General features: G+C 42.6%; 1 protein-coding gene across 3 annotated transcripts in view; it reads left to right on the forward strand.

The window, feature by feature from the left end:
- Positions 1-215: 215 nt before the first annotated feature.
- The window catches only part of dhcr24 (24-dehydrocholesterol reductase), a 37,075-nt gene continuing 23,250 nt past the window's right edge, over positions 216-14,040 (forward strand). For 2 of the 3 annotated variants that reach the window (XM_048601976.1, XM_020516663.2), the window contains exons 1-2: positions 216-504; positions 9,606-9,761. In XM_048601976.1, the coding sequence (XP_048457933.1) occupies positions 274-504; positions 9,606-9,761 (387 nt within the window). In that variant the 5' untranslated portion in view covers positions 216-273. Of the gene's footprint in view, positions 505-2,744; positions 2,854-9,605; positions 9,762-14,040 lie in introns of those variants that run through there. The other variant, XM_048601977.1, reaches the window with a different exon arrangement.

A 14,040-nucleotide genomic window follows, 5' to 3' on the forward strand; every position in this document is an offset into this window, starting at 1 on the left:
TCCAGTCCTCTCCGGGAGAGAGAGCGCGGATTGGTTGGGTGTGGGGAGCGGAGGGCGGAGCCAGAGTACCGGCGTTGGAAGGCGGGGAAAGGGATCAGCCAATGGTGAACGGGATTGGCGACGGAAGGGCGGTGTTAGCTGGAACGTGGCGGGGTTAGCGGGAATGGGGCGGGGTTAGCGGCCAGGGGGACGTTGTTGCGCGCGGAGGCGGGGGGGGAGGGGTTCGTGCGGTCGCTCGCGCGGTCGGTGGCGATCGGCACGGGCTGTTTGTCGATGGGGTCGGTTATTTACTTGGCCGTGCTGGCGGCCCTGCTCTTTGTCTGGATCCGCACCAAAGGCGTAGAGTACATCATCATCCATCACCGCTGGGTGTTCGTCTGCCTTTTCTTGTTGCCCCTCTCCGTGGTTTTCGATGTTTACTATTATCTCCGGGCTTGGCTGGTCTTCAAGCTGTGCAGTGCACCCAAACAACACGACCAGCGGGTGAGGGACATCCAGAGGCAGGTGAGGGTCAGTCTGTATGAAGCAGAGTGTCATTGTACTGTGCAAACCCATCCAGTGCCAAGAGTGTAAACAATCCAGGAGTGACCACCTCTGGTAGACCCTTATGTACCATCCTATATACACGTGCAGGGTGCTGCACCTCCACTCTCAACACCATCACCCAGTATTCACTACCCCCATTACCTAGTGCACCCGAGTCTATTGTGCCCCATCTCCATTAACCACCATCCAAAGGTTGCTCCACCCCTGGGTGCTCTCACCACTAGAATTCCTCCCGCTGAAATGTTGCTTCAGACTGGGAATCTTTGTGCTTTTCATAGTAATTTCCTACCCAGGAGGCTGCGTGTAAACTGCACCCTGGCTTGGGGACCTATCTTGGGGTTGGCTAATCTCTGTTTAAATGTTTAAACCCGTACATGATATACTAATCACACTCAACAGACTGGCACTTTGAGTCTCCCTTCAACATAGAATGTAATATCCTGTTTGTAACCCATTATTAAATCACATGCTCAGTTCAACTGGAGAAATCAGATAATCCAGGGGCAAGAATCTCCAAACCCTGTAGAGCACGTATTTGTATGAATAAACCTACTTAGGATCTAGTGAAGGTCAGCACTATGGAATGGATTATAATACATTGCTGGAGACTAATGATGGTCTGCCTATGGTAGACAAAGATACATGACAAATGAATAAAATGTTCTGAATACTGCCTGAAGTAAAGTGAAGTTTCCTGTCCTTACAGTACATGCTGTATAATGACTTTATCAGCATCCTCTGTTTGCTTACAAGGCTGTGGTTTACCAATGAAAATTAATGGTCACAAAAATGATTTCCCTTGAGCACCCTTGGCTCTTTAAATGTCTCATCCTTGCAATTCTCATATCAAAATCAATAATTACAGGACAGCATGTGTTGTATGTAGTTGGTGGTATAACAGACAGTTTAACCACTTTATCAACTACAAAATTCCCAGTGTAAGACTGCTTCTGAAAACAACATTTGGCTTGTGCGACAGCTGGTTAAGTATGGAGTTAATTTCAAGAAGGTGTCAATTGTGTCTTCATTGGGAGTAGAGTGTTAAGTGGATCACATTTGCACTCCATTATTTCTTAAGCCTGGCCTGGTGATTGTTTCATTTCTCTGGATATAAAGGTCAGAGACAGGAGAGAGAGAAAAACCAGATTTGGTACCTTTCCATCCCTAGAATTTTCAGGGTTTCCAGGAAGAAGGATGATGGAGTTGGCTTTGTGCTTGACATGCCAATGAGATAGGGTGGCATGGTGGCTCAGTGGTTAGCACTGCTGCCTCATAGTGCTAGGGACCCAGATTCAATTCCACCCTCGGGCAACTGTCTGTGTGGTGTTTACGCATTCTCCCCATGTCTGTGTGGGTTTCCTCGAGGTGCTCCAGTTTCCTCCCACAGTCCAAAGATGTGTAGGCTAGGTGGATTGGCCATGCTAAATTGCCTGGAGTGTTCAGGGATGTGTAGATTAGGTGGGTTATAGCAGGGTGGGTCTGGGTGGGATGCTTTGAGGTGTGGAATTGTTGGGCTGAAGAGCCTGTCCCACACTGTAGGGATTCTATGATCTAGATAGTTGGGGCGTTTTTAGTGAAACTTCTTCCAAAAGTACTTTGTATTAAGAATAGATTACCATAATTAGATTACATCAAGAGAACTGTTTGAATTAATACTTTTCACAGTCTGTTTTCCTTCATTCAATGCCAAAGAAATGGTGTGGTTTTTCCTTCCGTATATAATTTGCAAATCTCATTCTGTTTCCTGAAGGGATCAGGGAGGGTCTCGTGGTTCTGAGTTGTGTTATGGCAACTAGCTGCATATTGGATACTGATGTCAGTGTCTTCTGATCAATGTCATACATATATCTGGACATTGGCAAGTGAAATTCCTTATTTTGGGCTAGCTGAGTGGGGCCAGTGGATTTCCTCCAGCTAATGTGTGTATTATGTATTACTGTACTTTGGATCCTGGGAAGTATGCAACCCTTCCATACAACTGTATGGTCCAGTCTGTCTCTGCTTGTTTTGTTTCCATTAATTATGATTTGGTTAGCTCTCATGTAAAGAGTGTTGGTGATTGTAGTGATTGGAGCCAGTTGGATCTTGTTGACTGTGAGATCCTTGATTGGGATTGTTAACCTGAGCCAATCAGAAAGCCCTCGCTGACCACTATAAACAGGGGATTTAGAATCTCTTCAGTTCAGGGGACTGACAAGGCCTTCTAGGTGTAATGATTCCTTTCCTTGTCAGAGAGCAGTGTTGTTAGATGACCTTGACTGCAAGTCTTAAATGTAGCAGTTTGCAGAGTTACACTGTTGTCTTTTGGTAAAGTGCACTTTTTGTATGTCAAGCTCTTCTGTTGTGACCAATGCTGTCTGTATATTCTGTTTAGGAGGAGGGGGAAATAGTTCTTTTCTGGGTTACATCCTTCACCTAAGATGGTAACTGATTCTTTGCTCCACTTCTACTCTGCAACAGTGACAGAGAGATATTGACACAGTAGTACCTGCCAGAGATGTCATAACTGTAGATACAGAGATGGGAAGGTTTCTGTAAATATTTGAGTGGGTTGATAATGAGAAAGAGTATGAATCTTTGTGAAAATGATTCTTTTAAAATTGATAAGCATTCCCAAACTGCATAAGTAATTATACAAGGTTGCCAGTCTCTGCCATTCCTGAACTCCTCACTTCAGCCTTTACCAGTGAAGCTGAGTAGCTGCTGCACTTCAGTTATTTACTTCTAACCTGAAGTGTATTAACTGTTAAAAACACCGGAGACACACAGCTGCCTTTGTCACTGATATGCATGAATACGGCCAGTGGATTTAGTGAGCAGATTGCAGTAATGTTTGAAAACTGAAAAAAAAAACCCTCTAAGCGCTTTTAGCAGCAAAAACAACTTTTCCACAAAATTAGTTACCTAAAGTTAATATTTGAAATGAAGTCACCCCACAAGACATCCCCCAACCCCACCCAGCCAGCCAATCCCAACAAAGAAGAGTTGCTTCTGTCTGCTTCTAGATCCAATCTGTAAGGTTTAATTGCCTCTATATTGGGCTAGAAAGGTGAAAGTTAGCTAATTGTCTGGAGCACAAATGGACTCAATTAACAATCTTTCAAGTTTAAAAACACACAATCTTACAAATATGCAGGAAATTGCATAGGGTTAATTCTTCAACAGTGTCTTTAAATGCTGTTTGTCTTTACGGTTTGTTTTTCTCTCTGTTTGTTGAGCAAAATAACCATTATATATGATAACCATTTGTATGTCCTTTACTCAGCCCCACACCCAGGCTCTGTCATGACATGGGCTGACTTCAGCACAGCCAACCCATATTCATTTACATATGATATCCATAATTTGATTTCTTTCTCCTTGGCATACTGTCATCCATCCCTTTGTCTGCCTAACTATCATTCTCTCTCTCTCTTTCTCTCTCTCTCTCTCTCTCTCTCTTTCCCCCCCACTCCCACCAAACCTGTGCTCTATCTCCTCCTATCTGCTCCCTCCCTCACCACCCTTCTCTCCCCCGACCCCCTGTCTTCAGCATATGTACCACTTTTCCTAGCTATTATCAGTTCCAAGCAAGGGTCACTGGACTTAAAAACATTAACACTGCTTTCTCTCCACAGATACTGTCAGACCTGCTGAGTTCCAGCAATTTTCTTTTCGTTTCAAAGAACACATAGTTCTTTGTTTTATTATATAACCATAGATAGACTTTTTTCCATTTTGCCACATATTCAGCCCTGGCTTTGGTTATTCTCTCTTCATTTGTTTGTTTGTCCTTTGAAACAACATGTCTTGAACAAGATTAGTCCTTGAGAAAATCAGCAAGTTGATAACTCATCTGTAATGCTTTTTCACTTTCACTACAGCTCATGCAGTAAGCCTGATTTTGGTCAAGTTAATAATGGCCTAATGGCCCTTATTTCAGTAAAATATTATCCTTCATTTGCTGTTTATGCTTTTAACTAACTGAGCTTTTACCCATAAATGTTTGATTGAGGCACACAAATATTGACATTTAATCATGAGAGAATGCAAAAAATATTTGATTTGCGTGTGTACAGGTTTATATAATACTGTAGGTATACATTAGAACTATAATGTAATATTTTAAATCCCTAAGGTTTTTTTGCTCAGCAAATACAAGCAACTGAAAGGTGATTTGTCTGTATGAAACGTGGCTGCTTGAAAGCAAAATCTCAAGTTACAAATTATACCTAACACACAGTCTGGTGAATTACATGTTTCTTTTAATGTTCATCTGTTTAGTGAACTCTCCCAGCACTTGTAGATCTACACCCAGCTGAATTGCTACTGATGTTTTGACCTTAGGCTTCATATGTAGAGATATTGAATACAAGAGCAGAGAAGTTATGCTGAACATTTAATAAGGCTGAAAAACAAAAATTGCTGGAAAAGTTCAGCAGGCCTGGCAGCATCTCTGGAGAGAAATCAGAGTTAATGTTTTGGGTCAAGTGACACTTCCTCAGGGGTTTTGAGGAGGGCTCACTTAACCTGAAATGTTAACTCTGATTTCTCTCCACAGATGCTACCAGACCTGCTAAGCTTTTCCAGCAATTTCTATTTTTGTTTCTGATTTACAGCATCTGCAGTTTTTTTCAGTTTTTGTTTAATAAGGCTTGGTTAACTGACAACTAGAGTATAGCGACCTGTTTTGATTCCGCACTTTAGGAAGGATGCATGGTTCCTTGAGAAGATGCAAGGCCATTTTCAAGAGTGATTGCAGGGATGAGGAGATTTTAGTCATAAGATTAGGCTGGAAGATCTGGTGGTATTCTCCTTGGAGCAAAGGAGCTTGAGGGGAGGTTTGTTAGAGGTGTACAGGGTTTTAGTAGGTTTAAAGAAGGAAAACTTTTCATTCACTGGTGGTACAAGGAAGAGGGGCACAGATTAATGGTCTTAGGCAAGAAATACAAGGGGAGTATGAGGAAGATCTTTTATGCAGTGAATAGCAATAACTTATTGCTGAGGTTGGTGTTGGCAACAGAGTTGATTGATTTTCAAAATTAAATTGTGTGGGCAGTTAATGAAGTGAAACTTTTAGGACTACAAGAATGGAGTTGAGAAATGGGCCCAATTGGGTTTGTTTTAGAGAGTCAACATGGACTTCCTGTCTGCCATAGAGAATTTTGGACTGTTTTATCCAACAGGCTGGACTGTTTTCAGGATTTTTGCTTAATTCTCGTTCCTGTAACTAGAGGTTGCTGATTGCTCAAGCTTACATGCTGACCAGACTGACACGTTTGTTATATTTGGATTTGTACCTGCATCTCTGAATTCCTTTACACACCTTAATGGCCTTCGTCCTGCACTCAAATTTACCTTTGAATTGGACGGTCAAACCAGCTCCTATTCCTCAACCTACTATTTGAGAAATTTGCCAATGGGTTTTTGTACTACTATTTACTTGCCTTCACTTGTACATATTGGCATTCCTACAGTTCAAGATTACAATGTTAATCTTATTGCAGCCTCTTGAATAGGGTTCTGAGGAAGGGTCACCGGATCCGAAACGTTAACACTGTTTTTCCCTTCACAGATGCTGCCAGCCCTGCTGAGCTTTTCCAGCAACTTTGTTTTTGCTCTTGAATAGGGCCCTAGCTATCTGCTTGCTGCGTAGCTTGACACTGAGATAAGATGTATTAAAATTGATGGGATGTGCACTCAGAATCACAGAGCTACAACTTTATATTTTGTGGGTTTTGTAGTTAAAGTATACATCAACATAAGGTATGCTGGCAATAGACTCAAATCTACATGATCTTACCAAAATTAATTAGTTATAAATGTCAGGGAAAACAAATAGTTGGCAGTGATTGCAATCTAGATTCTAGGCAATTCTGGGTCCAAGTAGAGTTCAGGTTTTAATAGTAGTTTATCATCATACTACTTAGGTTGTGAGATTTTGATTTTGGAAATACTTCAGGCCACGTATGGAAGTTAATAGAAAATTTGATATCATTTTCCAAAATAATTTAGGAAAATCTCAAAAAAGTTTATCCCCATTTAGTTTGATGTCTAGATTATCTTCTGGACGGGTACCCTAATTCTACTCTTTAAATTGAAAGAGATATTTAAAAGTTTTGGCCATAATGCAGCCTGGTTATAGTAATTGGGCACATTTTTCTGGATATTGCTATGCGGAGTTTAAAGATGAAAAAGCTGCTGCAAAAGCTATGTGATGAGAATGCCTGGAATTAAGACAGTCAGTCAATGTTTACATCGACAAAATAAAGAATCTGGAATTTAATATGCTACTTTTGGTAGCTGTTATGATTTTGCTTTTTAGAACAAAAATTTCTTCTGCTTTATGCTACTTTCCCTTTCTTTGAAAAGTATTGATTAGCTAAAGTGAAACAAGCCATTTAGCCATAGGTTTTATCAGATACACTTCTTGAGCTCACTGCCTGGGGGAGTCTGAATCCTATTGGGTTGTTTGCAAAACAGTTCAAAACCAAGCTTAAAAAGATAACTGAAGAGGTTCAAGCTAATCTCCAGCTTCTATAAGCTGCAGTGCCAGTGAACAAATTTGTTACATACCAACTTTAATCCGTGAACTTCTTTAAACCTCTCAAAGTCTGTGAATCAATAGGGTAAAGGTTTGCACTATAGATATCTGGGAGAAATAAATATTAATGTATTGTAATAGACAATGCTAACCCATGGCACAATAATAAAGATTTGGGGTAATCAGAAAATTTGAGCATTCTATTGGGCATCTAAATGTGAAAGTATAGGATGTAAGCTGAGGAAGGACTTTTCAACTGTTAATGTTTGAGAGGCTTTGAATAACAGCAATGGGCATACTGTTGCCTCCTTTATACAGGAGTTATGTCTTGCTCACCCTAAAATGTTCTTTGTATATTTACCTGAGTTACCTGTGTTCAATGTAGTTTATATCTGTTTTTAAGTTGGAAGAGTCTGGTGGCACAGAGGATAATGTCCCTGGCTCTGAGTCAGAGGCTCTAGGTTGAAGTCCCATTTTAGGACTTGTTGGCCAAGGAAATGCATTCTTAACAGAATCAGACCAATCTGCAAGTTCTTCCAATGTTCCTGCTCTCGCCACCTGCCATCAGTGTGATATTCCTAGATCATAAGAAATAGGAACAGGAGGTTACTCAAACCTGCTCTGCCATTGTATAGGATAATGGCTGATCCGACATTCCTCACATTCACTTTCCTGCCCTTTCCCCATAACCCTTCATTCCTCTACTCATCTAGCATCTAACTATCTCAAATATAAATTAACTTATCATAAATATACACAAGGACTCTGTCCCCACAGCCATCTGTGGCAAGGTGTTCCGAAGACACGTGACCCTTTAAGAGAAGAAATTCCTCCTTATCCCAGTCTTAAATTGATACCCCTTTATTCTGAGATTACGCCCTGTTTTCCTAGACTTTCCTCGACCCGAAATGTTAACTTTGCTATCTCTCCACAGATGGTGCCAGAGCTGCTAAGTTTTTCTAACAATTTCTGTTTGTGTTCCTGATTTCCAGCATTCACAGTTCTTTGGTTTTATTTACCCTTAAGAATCCTATATGTTTCCGTGAGGTCACCTCTCATTCTTCTAAATACCAATGAGTAGAGTCCCAAGCTGTTTAACCTTTGCTCATAAGCCAATTGCTCCTGTAGGGGATCATTCTAGTGAACCTTCTTTGAACAGCCTGAACACTTTTGGTCGTCCCTGTGATGGAAAGAACATTGAATCCTGTACCATCATTATTATAGTTTCTGACTACAACAAGCTTGTAAAAAGTGCATATTTTCATAGCATCTTGGACTCCTTGGGGAAAATTCAGTGGATGGCTAGTGTGGATCAGGGTTAGTGCCAACAGCACAATGATTTATAGTTGTTCCAGCTGGGATGGATTTGGGCCCTTCCTGTGGTGGAAGGACCTGACTTTGGACAGTGATGAGAAATGTAGTAGTTCTTACTTTGTTCCTTTGTAAAGATTTTGGTATCAAAAACTTCCTTGTAATGATGGGCGGTGTAGCAATTTTGTTGGAATGCCCTTTGCCACCAGCCTCGTGCTGTTGTCTGGGATTGGCGAAGAGGACCTTTTATACAAATGCCTTTTCATGTTTGGCTTGGAGAACTGACATTATGATGGTGTAAATACCACCTCTACATTGCTGGTGTCCAGATCCTGTTGTGGGCTGCCTTGGGCTTTCTTAGTAGTTGTAAATGAAATTGAAGACTGTGGACTTGTCAATAAACAGCTCACTTGTGACCTTAATGATGGAAGGAGTTCATTAGTATGGCAACTAAAAATAATTGCCCTAAGGACAGTTTTATAAGGAGCCGTTGTAGTGATGTTCAGGAGCTATAACGATTGACCACTGCCAACCACAGCTATCAGTATTTGTGATGACCACTGTCTAATTTTTACTTTTAATGTCCATTTATAATCAGTTTTGCTAGAACCTCCTAAATGTATTTAGGAAATAGTAAATGTTCTAAATGTGATTTTGTAAGCTAACTAACTGACTTTTTTCAGGTGAATTATTGGTTTGGCTGTTTGGAATACAAATCTTGCTTTTGTCTTTCTATGAGTCATTTATATTTTTAACAAAATCTCTTGAATAACTTAGACGTATTGAATCTAATTTCAAGTGTTTTCTTGGCAGTATATGACCACAATGTAAATTGATGAAAAATTTTTGATAAGTATGTTTAAAATCATTTTGACCTCCAGCAATTTCTTATTTGTAAACCAGTTAATTATAACTGATTCTGATGTTCAGTAATGATTTAGCAATTTTGATCTCCAGATAATCACCTGAGTCCTTAAAAGAGCTCCAGTGCAAGGAATTCAGCCACAAGCTTCAGATTATAAATTGTGTTTGTGTTTAAGCATAAGTGATGGACATAATGTAGATTTTCAACAAATGTAGAATGCTGAGCTTATTCTAACGAGCAGAAGTTAAAATAATAATTTGATAGCGATGAGTTCTATTTCTATTATATGAGTTAAGCTTGACTTGTTCCTGTTGAAATGAAGACTGCAATATACTAACATAGTTCTGTCTCTTTAAATAGGTACGCGAATGGAAAAATGAAGGAAGTAAAACGTACATGTGTACTGGTCGGCCAGGTTGGCTGACTGTATCGCTTCGGGTTGGCAAATATAAGAAGACACACAAAAATATCATGATCAACTTGATGGACATTCTGGAGGTGGACACTAAGCAACAGGTAGCTTGACCTTGTAACAATGAAACAAAATGTAAAAATCTATACTTATCAAGCCTTTTTCAGTTAGACTAGTTTACTTAAATTGGTTTTAAAGTTCATAGTAGTAGTGCTACTATGATTCAGTCACCGACAGTCTTGCCTGTTTTTTACATTTTTAAAATTGAGTAAAACTCAGCCTCTGTGGCCATTTTTTGTTTGCATGCTTAGCAAATTCCAGCTGCATGTACCCTTGTGTTTTGTCACTTGACTGCATTTTCTGGGCAGCTTGATCATAAGTAAACGATGTGGTTGGCGCACTATCTTATCTGTTTTGCTTGGGGAAAGAATATGAATTGGCAAGCGTTAACTATTAAAGCACCATTATGTAAGATAAAGGTCTGTATGAAATGGCTTTAGCTTTTCTTCAGCCCAACATTTCTAATTGGAACTAAATTACAATGGAGAAATGTAGGGTAGAAGCCGCATGTTTCCTAACAGACCAACAGAAGATTAAGGTTATCTGTCTGTAGACAGCAGTTTCGAATGGCATTAACAGAAATGTGCAAGTATCATTTGAGGATTTTGAGGGGAAATAAGGAGTGAAGTAGAGGAATTCCAATTTCCTCTCACAGTCCAAAGATGTGCTGGTTAGGTGATTGGACATGCTAAATTGCCCATAGTGTTCAGGGATGTGCAGATTAGGTGGGTTACAGGGAAAAGGGATAGGGGGACGGGTCTGGGTAGGATGCTGTTCACAGGGTCGGTGTGGACTTGTTGAGCTGAAGGGCCGATTTCCACACTATAGGGATTCTATAATTCTATGAAGTGTTGGTTTTCACAGTGAAGATGAAGTGGCATTGAAAATGTTACAAAAACAAAATGAACTGCTTTAGACTGAACATTTAGCATTTTGTAGACCCAAAAGTGGAACAGTGAATGATTTGTGAAGCTAAATTGTGTTTTTAGATAATTTGGAGATTTTCTTTGTGTAAAATGCAGACTTGATATTGACCTACCCCATCAGTGACTGTGTTATAGTAAGTTGAGCAAATCGAAAGCTGAATCCCGATAAACCTTGGTGTTCTGTAATCTGCTACCTCTTCTAAACCCAAAGCATTTGGCTGAAAAATTCCCTTAGGGTGATAGCCCACATTCTAAGGTTTTAAAAAAAGGTGACTTCAAAGATAGTTAGTTTTAGTTTGATCTCCCAAAGATCCCTTGATCCTGGAATAGTTTCAGTGAATTGGAAGGCAGTAAATGTAACCCTGCTGTTTAACAGTTAAGAAATAGAGACAGGAACCAGTTAGTCTGATGTCAGTTGTAAGATAAAGTTATAAGACATAGGAGCAGAAGTATGCCATTTGTTCCATTATTTCTTCTTTGCCTTTCAATGAGATTGTGGCTGATCTCATAATCCTCAATTTCACATTCCTGCTTAATCCCCATAACCCTTGATTGCCTTATTGATAAAAACAAAATTGTCTATCTCTTCCTTGAATATACTTAACAACTAAATCTTGACAGCCCTCTGTGGTAAAGCATTCTGCAGATGCACTACCCTCTGAGAGAAAAAAAGTTCTCCTCATTTCTGCTTTAAATGGGTGCCCCTATCTCTTACTCTGAGATTAGACCCTCAGCCAAGAGAGAAACAACTTCTCTGCACTTATCCTGTCAAGCCCCATAAGAATCCTATATGGGTTCTATTGTGTATCATCTCATTCTTCTAAACGCCAATGAATACAATCTCAACTTGCTTAAAAGCTGTTCATAACAAAAGCCCTCCATAACTGGAATCAAGCTAGTGAACCTTTTCTTGATTGCCTCAAATACTGTTATGTATTTCCTTAGATGAGGGGACCCAAACTGTTCACAGTATCCAAAGTAATTGTCTTACTAGTGCCTTGTATAATTTTAACAAGGCCTACCTATCTTTGTGAGATAGTAGGAACTGCCGATGCTGAGAATCTGAGATAACAAGGCGTAGAGCAGTGTGAACACTGCAGGCCAGGCAGCATCAGAGGAGCAGGAAAGCTGACGTTTTGGGTCTGGACCCTTCTTCAGAAATGGGGGAGGGGAAGGGGATTCTGAAATAGATAGAGGGGGAGGCGGATGGAAGATGGATAAAGGAGCAGATAGGTGTAGAGGAGACGGACAGGTCAAGGAGGCGGGAATGGAGCCTGTAAAGGTGAGTGTAGGTGGGGAGTTAGGATGGGGGTTGGTCAGTCCAGGGAAGATGGACAGGTCAAGGAGGCTGGGATGAGACTGGTAGGTAGGAGGTGGGGGTGGGGTTTGAGGTGGGAGGAGTGGATAGGTGGGAGAAAGGACGGGCAGGTTAGGGAGGTGGGGACGAGCTGGGCTGGTTTTGGGATGTGGTCGGGGGCGGGGAGATTTTGAAGCTTGTGAAGTCCACATTGATACCATTGGGCTGCAGGGTTCCCAAGCGAAATATGAGGTACTGTTCCTGTAACCTTTGGGCGGCATCGTTGTGGCACTGCGGGAGGCCCAGGATGGACATGTTGTCCAAGGAGTGGGAGGGGGAATTGAAGTGGTTCGCGACAGTGGTGCAGTCGTTTGTCATGTACCGAGCGTAGGTGTTCCACAAAGTGGTCTCCAAGCCTCCGCTTGGTTTCCCCGATGTACAGGTGGCCACATCGGGAACAATGGATACAGTATACCACATTAGCAGATGTGCAGGTGAACATCTGTTTGATGTGGAAGGTTTTCTTGGGGCCTGGGATGGGGGTGAGGGAGGAGTCGTAGGGGCAGGTGTAGCACTTCCTGCGGTTGCAGGGAAAAGTGCCGGGGGTGGTGGGGCTGGTGGGGAGTGTGGAGCGGACAAGGGAGTCACGGAGAGAGTGGTCCCTCTGGAAGGCAGATAAGGGTGGGGAGGGAAAAATGTCTTTGGTAGTGGGGTCAGATTGCAGGTGGTGGAAGTGCCGGAGGATGATGCGTTGGATCCGGAGGTTGGTGGGGTGGTATGTGAGGACGAGGGGGATTCTGTTTTGGTTATTATTGCGGGGAGGAGGTGTGAGCGATGAGTTGCGGGAAATGCGAGAGATGCGGTTGAGAGCATTTTCGACCACTGGAGCGGAAGTTTCGGTCCTTGAAAAACGAGGACATCTGGGATGTCCGGGAGTGGAATGCCTCATCACGGGAGCAGATGCGGCAGAGGCGAAGGAATTGGGAATAGAGGATGACATTTTTGCAGGAAGGTGGGTGAGAGGAGGTGTATTAGGTAGCTGTGGGAGTCGGTAGGCTTGAAATGGATATCGGTTTCCAGGTGGTTGCCAGAGATGGAAACAGAGAGGTCCAGGAAGGAGAGAGAGGTATCGGAGATGATCCAGGTGAACTTAAGGTTGGGATGGAAGGTGTCAGTGAAGTGGATGAACTGTTTGAGCTCCTTGTGGGAGCACGAGGTGGCGCCGATACGGTCATCGATGTAATGGAGGAAGAGATGGGGAGAATAGGGCCCGTGTAGCTTCGGAAGAGAGATTTTTCCACGTATCCTACAAAGAGGCAGGCATAGCTCGGGCCCATGCGGGTACCCATGGCCACCCCCTTTGTCTGTAGGAAGTGGGAGGAGTTGAAGGAGAAGTTGTTAAGGGTCAGGACGAGTTCAGCTAAGCAGACAAGGGTGTCAGTGGAGCGGGACTGGTCGGGCCTGCGGGACAGGAAGAAGCGGAGGGCCTTTAGTCCATCTACATGGGGAATGCAAGTATATAGGGACGGGACATCCATGGTGAAGATGAAGTGTTGGGGACCAGGGAATCAGAAGTTTTGGAGGAGTTGGAGGGCATGGGTGATGTCACGGATGTAGGTGGGGAGTTCCTGGACAATGGGGAGAAAATGGAGTCGAGATAAGTGGAGATAAGTCTGGACCAAGGGGGAGCCTGCTCCACACTTCCCACCAGCCTCAACACCCCCAGCACTTTTCCCTACAACTGCAGGAAGTGCTACACCTGCCTCTACACCTCGCCCCTCACCCCCATCCCAGGCCCCAAGAAAACCTTCCCCATCAGATGTTCACCTGCACATCTGCTAATGTGGTATACTGTATCCGCTGTTCCCGATGTGGCCTTCTGTACATCGGGGAAACCAAGCGGAGGCTTGGAGACCACTTTGTGGAACATCTACGCTCGGTTCGCGACAAATGACTGCACCTCCCAGTCGCGAACCACTTCAACTCCCCCTCCCACTCCTCGGACAAAATGTCTATCCTGGGCCTCCTGCAGTGCCACAACGATGCCACCCGAAGGTTGCTGTTCCTGCAACCTTCGGGTGGCATCGTTGTGGCACTGCA

The sequence above is a fragment of the Rhincodon typus genome, chromosome 10 (assembly GCF_021869965.1).
Source record: "Rhincodon typus isolate 14 chromosome 10, sRhiTyp1.1, whole genome shotgun sequence".
Lineage (NCBI taxonomy): Eukaryota > Metazoa > Chordata > Chondrichthyes > Orectolobiformes > Rhincodontidae > Rhincodon > Rhincodon typus.